This window comes from Saccopteryx bilineata, chromosome 3 (genome assembly GCF_036850765.1).
Source record: "Saccopteryx bilineata isolate mSacBil1 chromosome 3, mSacBil1_pri_phased_curated, whole genome shotgun sequence".
Lineage (NCBI taxonomy): Eukaryota > Metazoa > Chordata > Mammalia > Chiroptera > Emballonuridae > Saccopteryx > Saccopteryx bilineata.
The window spans coordinates 81,377,020-81,393,324 of record NC_089492.1 but is presented as its reverse complement, the minus strand read 5'-3'; the positions used below and the strand labels follow the sequence as shown (position 1 = coordinate 81,393,324).

General features: G+C 39.4%; 1 protein-coding gene across 2 annotated transcripts in view; it reads left to right on the top strand.

Moving 5' to 3' along the window:
* Window positions 1-16,305, top strand: part of MMP16 (matrix metallopeptidase 16) — a 225,638-nt gene that overhangs the window by 129,528 nt on the left and 79,805 nt on the right. The window contains exons 4-5 of one of the 2 annotated variants that reach the window (XM_066266468.1): window positions 1,625-1,684; window positions 4,985-5,289. In XM_066266468.1, coding sequence (XP_066122565.1) covers window positions 1,625-1,684; window positions 4,985-5,289 — 365 coding nt within the window. The remainder of the gene's footprint in view (window positions 1-1,624; window positions 1,685-4,984; window positions 5,290-16,305) is intronic. The other variant, XM_066266469.1, reaches the window with a different exon arrangement.

Here is a 16,305-nt window from a genome sequence, read left to right as displayed (position 1 = left end):
ATTTTATCAGACATCTTGCGCACACTGACTACATGGTAATGTATGCCGTGTTCACATCAGGAACTTAAAACTGTGATCACGAAAGAGAATAAATCGTTCATGGGAGGCCTCATAGTCATCCCTGGACACACTAGGTCTCTTCTGTAAAGTAGACATTGTGGCTTCCCGAAATAAATGCCTGTATTCTGAGGGACTGTTGAATGAGTAACCTAACATACGACGTTGTTTTTTACCAGAATTCATAATCTAAAAAACACCTAAGTCATTACATATGTAAATAATTGCCATTTAAACAAAATGTCTTTGAATCTTTTGATGAACTTTTAGTGTCAGTGACAATCTATGGCCAGATTAGCTTTGTAAGAAACCACCGAACTGTCTTCAAAGTGGCTGCACCATTTTGCCTTCTCGCCACCAGCGATGAGAATTCCTGTTGCTCCACATCCTTGTCAGAACTTGATGTTGTCAGTGGTCTAATTTTAGCTCTTCTATCAGGTGTGTAGTGGTTTCTCATTAGTGTTTACATTTTCAGTTCCCTAATGATGTATGACCTTCCTGGGCTTATTTTCCCTCTACACATCTTCTTTGGGGAGATGTCTGTTCAGATCTTTTAAATGAGAGATGAAGCATTCCATAATATCAGTTAGGCTGAGATGATGAATGGTGTTGTTCAGTTCAACCACAACCTCACCTATTTTCTGTCTGTCAGTTACTGATAGAAGGTTGGTCTAGTCTCCACCTGAGACAGTGTATTCTTCTATTTCTATTAGGTTTTGCCTCATGTATATATTTGGTTGTTCTCTTGTTAAGCACATATACTTTTAAGGTTGTTGTGTCTTCTTAAAAAAATCAACACCCTTATCATTACATTAAGTAATGCCCCCTCTTTTTCCCTGGTAATTTTCCTTGCTCTGAAGTCAGCTTTGTCTGAAATTAATATGGTTGTTACAGTTTTATTTTGATTCATGTAACATGGTATATCTCTCTTCATCCCCTTACTTTTAATCTTATAGTGTCTATATTTAAAGTGGGTTTCTTCTAGGAAACACATAGTTGGTCTTTGCTTTCTAATCCACTGTGTCTCTGTCTTTTCATTGGTATATTTTAATCATTCACATTTAAAGTGATTATTGATATAGGTGAATTAATATCCCCCCTAGTTGTAACTCTCTGCTGCCTGTTGCTGTTGTTCTTTATTTTTTGTGGTGGTGTTGTCATTGCTGTTATTGTTTTGATTTCTCTCTTTTTCTGCCTTCTGTGGTTTTAAATGATCGTTTTATACATTTTTGTTTTCTATTAACGTATCAGTGATGCTCTTTAAAAATCATTTTAGTGTTGATCTAGCTTTTGAATTACACATTTACTATTAATCTAAGTCTACTTGTAAGTAACACTATACTACTTCACAGATTGCAGGTACCTTATCAAGGGTGTTCCTCATTTCTCCTTTTAGTCTCTTATTACATTGTTTTAATTCTCTTCACTTACCCATTAATCATCTTCACCCAATATATTATTGCTATTATTATTTTGAACAATTATCTGTTTGATCAATTAAAATAATAATTTTATTTGACTTTTATTTATTTCTTTCCTAATGTTCTTTCTTTCTTTCTTTAAATAGATATGAATTTCTGACCTATGGAATTTTTTTTTCTAAGCTTTTTAAAAAATTTAATGCAAGGTGAGTCTACTGGTAATTGCAGGATGCATCTATTTTTGTAATTGTATTATCCTAATGAGTATTTAGACTATATTAATTAAAATGAAAATACTATGTTAGGTTATATTAATTAGTTTCAGTGTTCTCAGTAAATTTGTCCTTTGGTAAACCCCAATTTTAAGTGAATGGTTCCATGACTGCTGAGGGCACACACTGGTGGTTATTATTTCAGTTTTACAGTTATGCAGGGAAAAGGATCTTAGAAGAAGTTGCTAAGGAATAATGAGCTCCTCTGCAGAAACCCTTCTCATTTTCTTTCTGTACCCAGTGAGCTCACTGACCCTGCCAATATCATTGGCTGCAAAGAGAATCGCAGTTGCTCTGGACATACAACAGGCTGAGAAACAGACCCTGTTTCATTAAGACCTGAAGTAATGTGGACTTAGATCTGCCTGGTCTGGAAAGCTAGAATCTCGGAAAGTAGACAAATATTCAGTGCGAGGTTTCCTCGAGAGACCCCCATGTTCAATCTCCAGTCTGCGACCATTTCTAGTATGTGGAAAAAAAAATGAAGCTCTTTTCAATTGTACAGAATATAAATAAAAGTGAATTGCCTTTCTTAAGCTTTTCAAACAAAATCTTCATTTTATTCATTTTATAGCACTTTATTTTTGAAAATATATATTAAATTTCTGTGCATCACTGAGAATTAGTAAGAATAACCGTCTTATTTTACTCTTGATATCATGGGTTTCTCCGTGTCCTTTATTATTTTAGTCTTCAGTAATCACACTGACTGTTTGAGTGTGTCTCACTGGTGTGAGGTTTATAAGTTGGTAACTTTTGTTTGCAGCTCATTTTGAAGCTCACTCATGTGTCTTGTATTTATCAACAAGGTCACAAATACTGTGTAAGCTAATAAGTCTATAGCGTGAAAAACAGAGATACATTTTCCAATCCAAAGATTGTCCACATTTGTTACTCTGTATTATATGAGATAGCTTCATTTGTCTCAGAACCAGTGTGTATGTACGCAGCATGCCAACAGGATTGCATTTATTTCCTATGTTGTACAATAATTCTTTATTTGAAAACAACATAATTTCTCTGTTATACCTTGAATCCAACTTGGATTCCCCTCAATGACATGCTCAGGACACGCACTGACACTAACTCCCTATTTCCAAAATGACCCATAGAAGATGTATCTCTGTCTCCTGTTCCTTGAATTTCTGAAATTTTTTGTGTTTTTGTTCTTGACCCCTTATTCCTTTTCATCACAAACAGCGATCTTTGTAAACTGGAGTAATACCAGGGTACTTCTCCACTTGCAATTCTTCGGTGGTGTTCTGTCACAGAATGTGGGCCGTCCCAGCCAGCTGTGTGTCCGCTGGTCCTTGGGTGTTGGTGCTCATTTCTACCAGTCAAAACGAGCAGTCCCGTGGTGACCTGGAAAGGTTTGCTCGTGCTGCTCACTGCCCCTTTTTTCCTAGGAATGCAGTGCTAGGCACACATGACTCCTTTTGCCATTGAAACTGCCCTTGTCATTTACTCATCTGGCCTCCTTGCCCCTCCCTGTCATGTCTACAATTTTCTTTTTTTTTTTTTTTCACTTTTTTCTTTCTCATCACCACAATATGTAAGTTCTACAAGAGCAGTCTGCTGCCTGGCTCTGTCTCTCACACCCACTTTTTGTAGTACATTCTTCCAAGTAACTTGTCATAAGCATACTTGCCCACTAATGGGGGGCTTCTGAGATCTTACCTTGTCGGAAGGAAATAATTAACTACTAGGAACTTAGGCGAAATTCTCACGTCACAACATTAACCCACTTGCCTCTTCAACCATCAGACAGAATGTTCAGAGATTAACAAGCTGGAGGAAGCTCAGTGTTAGATGTTATGGTCCAGCTTAGAATTTAAGGCAATGGATGCATGAGTTGAAATGTTTGGGTTGAAAAACAAGCATGCCACTCTGAATTTTCTCCAGGTTCCTCTAAATCTCAACTTCTCTCTTTGTAAAATTGATATATACTCTTGTCTCATTGAGTAACTCCAGGGATTAAATAAGACACTGTGAAATGCTTGCCCAGTAATAATGTGGAGGCCATTCCTGTTATTTTAGCATAATTCCTGCGTGACATTTGTTAACTATCTGGACATAGTTATAATCTGGTTAAAAATGTAACCTGCATGTAAGTTTTTTCACTTGATACTGTATCAAATATTTTTTCCACACTGCTAAAATGCCTTAAAAAGGCACAACTGGCATTGCATGTTCTGAGGACATGCAATGGAGGTACCAGAATTTCACACTTATTCCATTATTAAAAATCGTTTGACTCCCAGTTCTCTTTTATTATTGCAAAAGACTATCACCTGACCATTGTACCATTCTTCATGGGTTAGGATAGTTCCTTAGTGAGAGAGTTCATGGATTCTTGACTATAAGATTGCTCGTGGTGGAGGGGCTCTGAAATGTATTTATGCCTCTCATGGAAGTTACTCATTGCTTTTCACAAAAATGATATGACCTTTTACTACCACAATAGGATATGTACTATATATATTCTCTATAATTATTCATGTTCTATTTAGAAAAAATTATAAAAATAACAGGAAAGAGAAATATCTCATTGCTGCTAAATAAATATTTATAATTATCCCTTTGCTATTAGCATCAAGACAGATAAGCTCATTAGATAAATAACCTCCTAGTTACTTCTTTAAATGTATGTAATTGCTAAATATTTATATTGAAAAAGCTATTCACTTGCATTGCTTATTTTAACTAGAAGAAATTAAGTATATAAAGAAAACAATTGGATATCAGAAGCTCAAATTAATTGACCTCTTTAAAAACTGAGACATGACTGTATCTGTGGGACTGGTGGTCTTAGAATACAATGACATTATTTAGAAGTGACATGTGGGCACACAACAGCTGGGCCCCAAAAAGTAATTATAACCAGAAAGAAATGGAGATATATTATTATTTCATCCCCAAACTGCAGCACCCATCTGATCATTATTAGGCAAAACAGCCTTTCCATGATGGTTCAGGAGGCAGAGTTCCTGCTGGGTCCAGTGGCCCCACTGTCCCCATCCTGCAGGGACCGTCTCACTTATAGCCTTGGCAGAAGAATACCACGCTGCTTAGAATTAACTGTCCCCAGCATGGTGAACTCTAGCTACAGAAACATAAGGATTGAATTTATGCCTTTCCTACTTAGTATTTCACATACTGAATAGATCAAAATCTCTAATAGCTCAGACTCTAAGTAACGAAGCCATGCCAATGACTTTTTTCTCTAAATTTCAGTATAAAGAACGTAACTCCAAAAGTAGGGGACACTGAAACCCGTAAAGCTATCCGCCGTGCCTTCGACGTGTGGCAGAATGTGACTCCTCTGACATTTGAAGAAGTGCCCTACAGTGAATTAGAGAACGGCAAACGAGATGTGGACATAACTATCATTTTTGCTTCTGGTTTCCATGGAGACAGCTCTCCCTTTGATGGCGAGGGAGGGTTTTTGGCTCACGCCTATTTCCCTGGACCAGGAATTGGTGGAGACACTCATTTTGACTCTGATGAGCCGTGGACACTGGGAAATCCGAACCATGATGGTAAGTGCATTATCGTTTTCATTGTAAATAGTTCCCTTTGAACATTTCTTTTTGGAATGCCCAAGTAATCCACAAACTTAAGGGATGGATTCTAAGTTTGTGGCTTTTTGATTAAGATGAGAGGTTTTGTTTTTGTACAGTGTCATCTAAAAGATTTCATACGACTTAAGTCATGGGGTATGCAGTACCAAATACCCCTTTTTCTCCTGATACTTTAATTTCAGTGTTTCCACTTGAAACTTAACCATGGTATGCCTGACCTGTGGTGGCGCAGTGGATAAAGCGTTGACCTGGAAATGCTGAGGTCGCCGGTTCGAAACCCTGGGCTTGCCTGGTCAAGGCACGTATGGGAGTTGATGCTTCCAGCTCCTCTCCACTTTCTCTCTCTGTGTCTCTCTCCTCTCTCTCTCCCTTTCTCTCTCCTCTCTAAAATAAATAAAAAAATTAAAAAAAAAAAAAGAAACTTAACCATGGTTGACATTTGTGGTGTGGCTTGTACTGTATCTTTTATGTTGTTTTCTTTCCTATCCTCACCTTAGGAAAAGTCCCTTTTCTTACTTCTCCTATCCATTTTCTTGTTTTCCCAATCTAATATAACTACAAAATTTATTAGTGTGTATTATATCCTTTACTTTTATAAATAATCACTTTTTTGCCAATCTATTTTGTCACATTACTATCAGTTTTCTAATCTTATTATTCTGATATGCTAAAATAATGTTAAAACAAAAACACTGCAAGTAAAAGGTTACTTGAAATAAGATATGTGTTTCCTCCTAGACATAATCCATACTTCAATTTTATGTCTAAAAAAACATACACAGAATTATAGGATCCTGGAATTAAAAGGTTCCAAAGTAGCCAGCTCCCCAATTCTTGCAATCAAGAATTAAATATGTTTTTCTCAGCATGTAGTAGAATGCTCTTGATAATGTGAGTGTGCCTCCTTTTAGTGACAATTAATCAGCTGATGACACTCTTAATTCCTCCTTGATGAGTTAAGCCAGCCATCTAATAAAACTTGTTTAGTTCATGAGAAGATTGAGTCACCTGTTTTTAGAACACACAGTATTCAAGCACAGGATAGAATGCATGAGGTTGAGTTAAAATGAAAACAAATTTCAAAGAATGAAAAATGTAATCACTATTCATGTTTTACCAAAAAAAAAATCTAGCATTAAACAACGTGGTGTTTTGAATTGTTGTCCACAGGTCTATTGGCTGTAATGTTGAATGATGGTTTCGTTTTTTAAGAATCAGTGTGGAGGCGAATGGCGAACACATGGGGAGATTTCACTGTGGTGGGATGGAAAGCAAACACTTTGGGGTCAGGCAGCCCTGCGTCCAATCTTGGACTAACTGATCCCAGGCCTGGGAAGTCTGCCCCGCGCTGTGCTCCGGTTCTCTCTCTCTTTCTTGTGTTGTAGGGCTGGATATTTGTAAGGAGAAGCCTTTCCTCCTCGGGCCAATGTAACCTCTCTACCTGAGCAGCTGATAATGAAATGTTTACAATCAGCGAGCTGGCCCATCCTGTTTGATGCATAAAACATTTGAAATAAATTGGATTTACTTTATTTTTATCAAAACCCCGCAAGCATTCTGACCTGTTCAGATGCCTTCAGTTTTAAGAATGATTTTAAAGAACGGAAGGGATGTTTGCATTCTGAATGGCTGGGAAAAACAGCACTTACGTTAGAATTTGGCTGAGACAGTCAAAACCGCCTGTGCTTTCGAGGAAGACTTTTTTTCTGAAATCCTGTACAGGGAAAATTGTGTTTTGTGCCAGTCTTGGGTCTGATTGTTACGGTGACTTGACTTCTGTAGCTTTGAAGCTGTGTTGATTTGGCTTTGTGTCCTCATAGGTTTAAAATTATTTTGAAAATCATCTGTGAAGGTGATGGTGCCAATCAAAGTCCTATATTTGTTCTTAAAATAATGAAATCCTCAACAAAGCTGCAGAAATCCTCCGTTGTACCCTTTCTCAGCCGTTTTCTTAAGTGTCAACCAATATTTTTGAAAATAAGAGGTTCTAAGGAAGCAATCTATAGAGGCAACTGAAATGACACAGGAAACGAGAATGTTTATTTATGCTCATTTGCGTGGGACTGGTGTTAGGAATGCATATGTGCTTTGTATGATGTGAGAAGTGTTCCAAGGAATATATGTGTGGGAAGGAAGAATTGAAAAGAATTCTGAAACCCGTGAGCTGAAGGTGTCCTGTGACCCAGGGAGCGATTGACACAGATTATATATTAACACATTTGATTGCCTCTTTAACGTGTATTGCCGTACATGTATAATAATTTTTATAAATAGGCCTATTATTAGAAACCTAGACAAAACTATTATGTAATATTTAGTGTTTTATTTGGAGGGAAAATATTTTTTTTTACTGGTCAGATGGCAATATTTTTTTTCCTCTTGTGGGAGCTTAAAGGAAAGGACTCCGCAATGCCACAGTGCTTCACATTTGTAGAGGATTAGGGAGAAGTTAACTGACTGTTCAAGATCTAATACCATACAGATTGACTGCTGAATTGAAATGCCAACCTATAACGAGCCCCAGCAGGGCAGGGAGGGCAGTGTGTGGGGAGTATTGATCATTTATCTCAAGAACAGCCTCTGGCTCTGCGTGGGGTGTGGTGAATGTGGGGAGAAGGAATGCGTCTGCCCACCCTCGGTCCAACACTAAGATTTCTCTGTATCACAAGTACAGGAGGCACAATTCTGACACCTTCATTGATAAACTTTTTTCTTGCGTCTTGTCCCTGAATGCCCCCTGGCTTGCTTACCTGAGACATTTTCTTTCTGTCCTACTTACTGCTCTTAAGCCCCTAGAAAGCAGCAGCTGCTGCTAGATCGTTTAGCAAAAAATGCAAATGAAAGAGCCTCTCACTAAGTACCCCGCTCATTCTCCACGCGTGCTGCTCAGCTAATGAAGGGCATTTGAATTCCATCTCCCTCACATGAAATAAACGGTCTTAGGCTGCCAGTAATCCTTAATTCATTGTCATACACCTTAACATCAATTCACTCATAGTCATGATACCTTTTGGAAACTCAGCCTAAAACCCTTTAAGGAAATCACACAATAGTTACCTTCAGTGGTGGAATTCAAGTAATTTAACAACCAGTTCTCTGCCCTAATGACCGTTTTAAGTATAAAAAAAAAAAGATATACTGAAAGGTAGTTTATTATTTCAGGCATTTAATACTTAAAGAAGAAGAATAAAAGAGGTGCACAAAAACTAGAGTATGTTATAAGAAAGAGTTTTAAAATATTAATGAAAAAATATTAAATAATACCTGACCAAAAAACCCCCAATAATATTCTTACTTAAGATATTTACATATTGCTTCTTGATAGGCATCCTCACTTGCAATTTTTTTCACCTGTGAATGAAATGAACGGGCAATTGGAATTCGCCATTGTGCAGATGAATGTAAAAAAAGAGTAAGGAATATACATTCGTGATTTCCATATTGGGCGGCTGCCCAGGCCACCTTACAGAAAACCTTTATTAACAGTGCCGTTTTAACAACCCATTCTCCAGACTCAACAAAAAATTAAGTATTGGTTCTGCCAAGCCTGTGCGAACTGGCTGAATCCCACCACTGGTTACATTAAAATAAATAAATAAACACAAGCTTGCACACACACACCACTCCTACTAAAAATGCCTTTTTAGAAGAGATTTTTTCCCCCTCTTTAGTTTTATGGAGTGGATAAGCAAAATGTGCATAGCAATTCTCAATAGAAAATACTACTGTGATATGGTTTTTGAAAAGTATGCATTGCCCGAGTGCGAGTTGGAAAATTTAACTCTGGTGAAATGTTAAGGTTCGTTCTGAACATCATTATCATATTGTTTCCTTGGCGACAGTATAAAGATTAAATGGCACTGCCAGTGTAAACACAAACTTTTCACAAAGACTTTCTAATTAGACAGCTATTGGTCACAGTAGTAGGATTTCAAGTGGTTAACGTCTAATCAGAAAGGGTACCTGTGAAAGTGATAGATACAGCGGTGACAGAAAAAACAGTCTAGAGGCATATCTGACTGTATCGCCTCGTGGCAGTTCTATTAACGGAAAGAATGCAGTGCTCTGTGTCTGTTGGCAGAAAAGCCACTGCCTACATTAAGTGCGGGGATGGCAGTTTGTCTGAAAACCAGGGAGAGAGAGATGATGATCTTAATTTCATCTGAGACATCAAAACCCTTAGATCTATGACCTCAATTTGATGGTTCAGTTTCTGTGTCGCCTTGACTGGGATAAAGGGTATCCAGGTACCTGGTCAGTGTTCTTGTTGTGTCTGTGAGGGTGTCTGCGGGAGAGGTTCACATCTGAATCAGTAGATGGAGGGAAAAAGGCTGCTCCTCACCTGGGCGGTAGGCATCGGCCGGCCTGCTGAGGGCCCAGACGGGACCGTAGAAAAAGGACACGAGTGTCCCCTCTCTTCTTGCTTGTCCTCTGAGACATTTGTCTTTGTCCAGCACTGAACACTAGCTGCCCACAATGCCCAGGCATTCAAACTTGGACTGATTATCAAGACTAATAATGAATTTCTATCTTAGTTTTGTGCACCTTTTTTTTTTTTAAGAATTACAACCATACCATTACAAAAACCTGGTATACTACCAGTTTAGTTATTTTCTTACCATTTAAACACAACAAAACCATTCACTCATTGTTCTCAAATTTAACTGTTAACTCTCTGCTCCATCTGAAATGTTATTTATAACGTTGGCACAACTTTTCCCCTCCCTAGCCTTTTGATACGTATCAGATCAGGAACACGAACAGCTCTTGTCACAGGTCACTGTTGACTCTGCAGCCTGTCTTTGATTACTGCGCCCGAGAACAAGACCCTGGGCTTCACGGACGGTCTCTCCTCTGTTAGGCATCTGAACTAGGCATGTGTGTACTGAACAGTGGAATTGGACCTGAGGTCATGGACTGTCAGCCTGTTATCCATGTTTCCATTGAAAGTTTATTTGACCAGGATGCAAGAGAAAAGTACAGAGATCAAGAGATAATTAAAAACCATCTCTGCCGTTGATCATCATCTGATTCCAGGTTGCAGACAGAAGAAGATAAATAATATCAGGGGCCAGATTTAACTGAGTACTTACCATGTTCCAGATGCTATGTAAATTTATATTATGAACTTAACTCATTTATGCTTCCCAACAGACTTAGAAAATAGAATGTGCAGTTATGTACATTTCACAAGGAAATTGAGACACAAAAAGTTTGGTGACTTGCCCAAGTTTACCTAGTTAGCAACGGCAAATGATACTTAAAAGGATCCTAAGGAATCAGGGAAATGGGATGTATCTTGGAGACTCCAGAGGAAAATGTATCACTAAAAATATTTTATCAAGTGAACCAAAAAAGAAAAAAAAAAGAAAAACAATATTGGAAACAAGTCAGAAACCCCATAAAGGCTCTCTGTGGAACTGGGAAACAAAAGCTATCATTACTGTAAAAACAGACTCTGTCATGTGGAAGAAATCTGGGTAAGTGTTTTCAGGAAAACATAAAAATATAGAATGATGTGAAGCTCAAGGCTACATACAGGAGACTGGAGAGAGAGCTCCAGATTACAATGGTGGGTTCTCCCAAAGGAGGGAAGAATAACAGATATGCAAACACAGCCTTGTTTTAAGTTAAGGCAGTAGTGCACAGTTCAAAAAGAGTCATTGTGAAATTAATACAATCAGACTAATAAGTAAATATAAGCACATCCTGATCGTTATGTGCCCCTTGAGTTGGCTCTGACTCCTGGCTCTGTGCATGAGGGAGCTGTGTCATCAAGGTAAGAAAGAGAAAAGTTGAAAAAGGAAGATTTTCAAAACAGCTGGAAAAAGACACTTCACCTACAGCTAACTGCTCAGGGAACTTTACCAAGCAACATGGAAACCCAGAGAACAATGCAATATTTTGAAAAGCTAAGCAAAAAATTAACTAGAATTACCCAGCAGAACTATAATCCATGGATTAGGATAAAATAGAAAAAAATAAATAAATAAAACAAATGGAAACTTGACCATACATTTAACAGGTATACAAGGCTAAACATTCTATGTATAAATAATGTATAATTGTGCTGTGCAATACATACTGTTTAGTGGGAACCAAGAAGGAATGGTCAATGGCAGGAAGATATTGTCAACTGCTGCCACCCGCACTACAGACCATTCTCAGAGAAAATGCATGAATATGGAAAATTGATGGAGACTAGACACGATATGCTGCCATTTGTTCTGAGGTTCAGAAATAAGTGATGATAAAAGGTCACTTTTACCCAGGCGTGTAAGTGCACTCTCAAAGCAAGGGAAAGATGTCACAGGGGCAAGGGTGGTGACCAGCCCCAGAGGGCTGGGGAAGGGAGTGTGGACCAAGGGAGGAGTCGATGGAGGGCGGGGATGGTGGTGTCCTGTTTTCAAAGTGAGATGGATTTTTAGGATTCTGTTATTACTGCGCTTCATAATCTATGTGTATGTTAGGGATATTGTCTTTCATGTATAAATGGTATGTAATTGTCAATACGTAATTAGAAAAGGATCTTGCAAAGAGGACGACGGCCCAAAGTATGATTTGATCTTAATCACATGTTACCAGTCACATGGAAGTGTCCCTGCAAAGAAGAAAATAAAAAAGCCCATGAATTAAAAATTGAAGGAAAACTGTAATTTTGACCGAGAAAAATAGGAAGAGGGGAATATTAAAGTTTCCGTTTTAGAAATAATCCTAGTATGAAATTACAAGGATCGTAGTATGAGGTCTGGAACAGGGTTTTCTGACCTGGCCCCTGTCGGCGTGGAGGCAGATGAGGGTTTGCTGGGCAGGGAGGTCTCCCACAAATGCGGCTTCCCCCGGCCTCTCTCCATAGAGACCACTAGCTAGTTTAACTTTGATGGCTTTTCAAATGGTACGCTCGTCCTTTTGGAGTTTAAAAATTTTCCATTTTAAAGTAGGCAAAACGCGTTTCTTAATTTCTTCAAACATAGAATGTGGTTTCGCAGACAGTATTTTATCCATTTTCTTTTTCAAAGGTTTTGATGTGAAGTAATTGGTTTTCTGAGCTCTCGTAGGCTGCAGTGGCTTCTCATCAAAATGTTATGAAATGCACTCGGTAAGGTTATTAAGACTTTTGAAAAATATATAAAAAGTAGTATAAAGAACTTAGTTATATATTCAGTATCTGACAAAAAAATTTTAATTCAGTAGAATTGTATTCATAGCAACAGTGGAAACCAGATTAATTTTATCCTCCCAGATTCCATAATTGAGTAAATTACACTTTGAGTTGCACTAGGGCACACGTTGCTGTTGTGGAGCTTTTAAAGCGTGTCCGTACATTCTGTGGTACTGTGCCTTTGTAGCACGCAGTGTGATTCCTCTCTCAGTGAGTTTGGGGCACTTTGTGAGTCACTTCTAACGAGTAGTATATAGTGGTGGTGTTAGGCCATTCAAAGGATATCACTCATGATTGGAGCTAGTGCTTTCTCTGTCTGTCTGTCTCTCTCTGTCTCCCCCCTGCCCTCGCTCTCCCCTTCTTTCTTCCTCAAGATATTTGCCTTTGAACCCAGTCACTATGTTCTGTAGAAACCCAGGCTATATGGAGAGCACAGGTGAAGATGGAGAGACCTGGGTGGAGACGGACCTCCACCAATAACCAATATACATTTGCCAACGAGCTGCCCTGGAGGTGGACCCTCGGGTCGCAGTCAGGTCTCCCAGAGAATACAGAGGCACCTATATGGCCTTGCAGCCTCAGGAGGGAAACTGAGGCTCAGCTCCCTGATGGGGGTGAATAACTGGAACTTCATTCTTGAAGTTATTTTACCAAGAACAGCTAAAAAAAAGAAAATCATATTTAGGGCTTTCAAGTATGAAAGCTTGTTCTTAATGTACATATAAAATTTTTATTTTATGCTTATTGAAAACTAAGGATGTATTACTAATTTCAGGGGATATGCAGAATCCCTTTCTCCACAGCTATAAACAGGTTTCGGTAAACACCCGTTTGCTGTCGGGATAACTAGAAAGCGAAGCAGACAGTGCTTCAGAGGGAAACTGTCTGTGAGGCAGTGAGGGATGGGATGCAATAAATGGGGTCACCTAGAAGAGTTCAGTTCTCCTTTGTCCATGGTGACTGACCAGAGCTGTTTCATCACAACAAAGCAGACCGTGATCCTGGAAGGGGTGAGAGCAGAGGAGTGAGCGCCAGCGTCTGTGCGTCGGCTGTCAGCCCGGAGGAAGCGAGTGTGTTCAAGTGCATACAGTGTGCGGGGGCTGTTAGGAGTTGGCCGTGCTGGGGAGCAGTGGCCGATGGGTTGCACGGGGAAGGTTGAGCCTGACTTCGGGTGGTGGTTTCTTTTTTTTTTTTTAATTTTTATTTATTTATTTATTTTTAGAGAGGATAGAGAGACAGAGAGAAGGGGGAGGAGCTGGAAGCATCAACTCCCATATGTGCCTTGACCAGGCAAGCCCAGGGCTTTGAACCGGCAACCTCAGCGTTTCCAGGTTGACGCTTTGCCCACTGCGCCACCACAGGTCAGGCGGGTGGTGGTTTCTAATGGGTGATTTGCACTGGTGTTGGTACGAGCTCATTTTGGGATCGTGAGTAATGGGGCCATGTCATAGTGGGAATGTTTCCTTCACACCTTTTCCTGTGACCCAGGGCAGTAGGTGTCCTTGGCTAGAGCGTGTTTAGTTCCAGGAAGACTTCTGTATCTCTGAGGATGGTGTTTTGTTCCTGGTTGGACGTGCGGGTTGGTCAGTAAATTCTTACCATTTGTCATGTAAGCTCACAGAAACTCAGCTCCAGAGCAAATGTTAGAAGTCGTTACATTCTTTTTCATTGTTTCTCTTCTTCATCTGTGTCACAAGGTCACATTAACATCTTCTACCTTGGGTTGGGTGATGATGTTTACTCAAGACAAGTATTTATGTGTGTGTGTGTTGGGGGGTAAGTTCATGGAGTCATATTCAGCACCGAGGAAAGACTTTGGGTTCACGCCTACCTGGATACCAACATGCCTTTCCCCTTGCCAGCTATTATGTTACTTAATCCAAGTCTTTGTTTCTTCCACCACTATTTGTCGGTCACTGCACCACCTTGAGGGCTTGTTGTGAGGATTAACTTCTGGGCCAGGTGGTTACCCTATGGGACTTCATTTCTATCCCCTCTTTAAAAAAAAATAGGAGCACTTTCAGTTATTAGGCCTTTTGGAATTAAAAGATAATTTATAGCAAATAAATCTCAGAATCAGGAATTGACACACGGTGTTTGTTTTTAAAATTTTATGTTTCTAATACATTTTATGTCTTACTTTTTCCTGGAAAAGAAATTGCCAAGACTACATTGAAGTCACTTTGTGAATTTATTTTCAAGGAATCTGTAAAAGTTGTGAACTATAGGTGCTTTTTTCATTTCTTTACTTACAACACACACACACACACACACACACACACATTTGACAGGACACTTGGTTTATGGTTTTCTTCCAACTCACACATCCTACAAAGAAAACATTCTTTGTACCATTGGAAATTCGTAAGCATACAGACAACAGAATATTCTTCCAGTTCCTGGGCTAAAACTCCAGTCCTCTCAAATATTCAAAAATGAGACAAGCTATTCTGCTGCACCTATGCTGAAATAAGTAAAACTTGAGGTTTAATTACAGAGCGTGTTGGATAAATCACAGCCGGATAAAAGCATTCCTATTCTTTAAAAAAAAAAATGACATGTTCTTTTCTTTTTGCCTTTATTCTCCTCCTCTGTGTGGCTGTGGTATCCTAATATAAACTGAAGGAGAGTCGATGAGGAAGACACATAGTGAAATCACATCCTTTTGCAAGATCCAGAAATATGTTTCAAAATGTGCTACATGAATACTGGCCAAACCTGAATCCTCTGATTTATTTCTATGTGCCACACCGACGTATGTTTTTAAGTCCACTAGTTGGCATAAAGGTTTTTGATGAACCAGTTCCCCAACCCTCACTATTGTGGACTGCACAGACCCATACTTAGATCTCTTTTATCACACCTGGGACAGAATTGTGAGCTCAGGTCACTGTTCTGAACCGAGAGGTACGGAAAGTCAAAGATTTGTGACTTCTCGCGTTGGCATCAATAGATACAAGTAGTTACCAACCTGTGTGTGAAATAGGGAGCCTCCGAACCCGTATGTGACTATGGTGAGGTGTCAGAGCTTGTGATTGTTTCTGCATTCTGCACGTTTTGTCTGGAACCACTATTATCTTCATGGAAAAAAAGGCAGCTGGGAAGAGTAAAGCAGGGGGATTGCTTTAGAGAGAAAAACAAAGACTTGAAAATCTCCTTTAAATGTTAATATTAAAAAACAAACAAACACCCACCTGTTGAACAACACAGGTCCTTTCGTATAGATGCTTCAGTCGGGAAAACAGGAAGATGTGAACGAGTCCAAAATCTTACGGCTTCTTGTACATGTTTGCTGGTATTTGATTTAAATACGCATGTTGTATAAGAACAGATTAGTTTACAATTTGTCAGTAAAACAGTACTGAAGGCATTATGATCAACTCTAACTTAAAAGTGAGATTGTTTTGGCCCTGGCCGGCTGGCTCAGCAGTAGAGTGTTGGCCCGGCATGTGAAAGTACCAGGTTTGATTCCTGGTCAGGGCACGCAGGAGACACGCCCATCTGCTTCTTTACCCTTCTCCCTCTCCTTTCTCTGTGTGTCTCGCTTCCTCTCCTGCAGCTAAGGCTCCATTGGAGCAAAGTTGGCCTGGGCACTGAGGATGGCTCCATGGCCTCCGCCTCAGGCACTAGAACGACTCCGGCTGCAACGGAGCAACACCCCAGATGGGCAGAGCATCACCCCCTGGTGAGCATGCCGGGTGGATCCCTGTCCGGTGCATGCGGGAGTCTGTCTGTCTACCTCCACTCTTCTAACTTCGGAAAAATAAAAAAAAAAAATTTTTTTTAATGAGATTGTTTTTATGTGGTTGTTT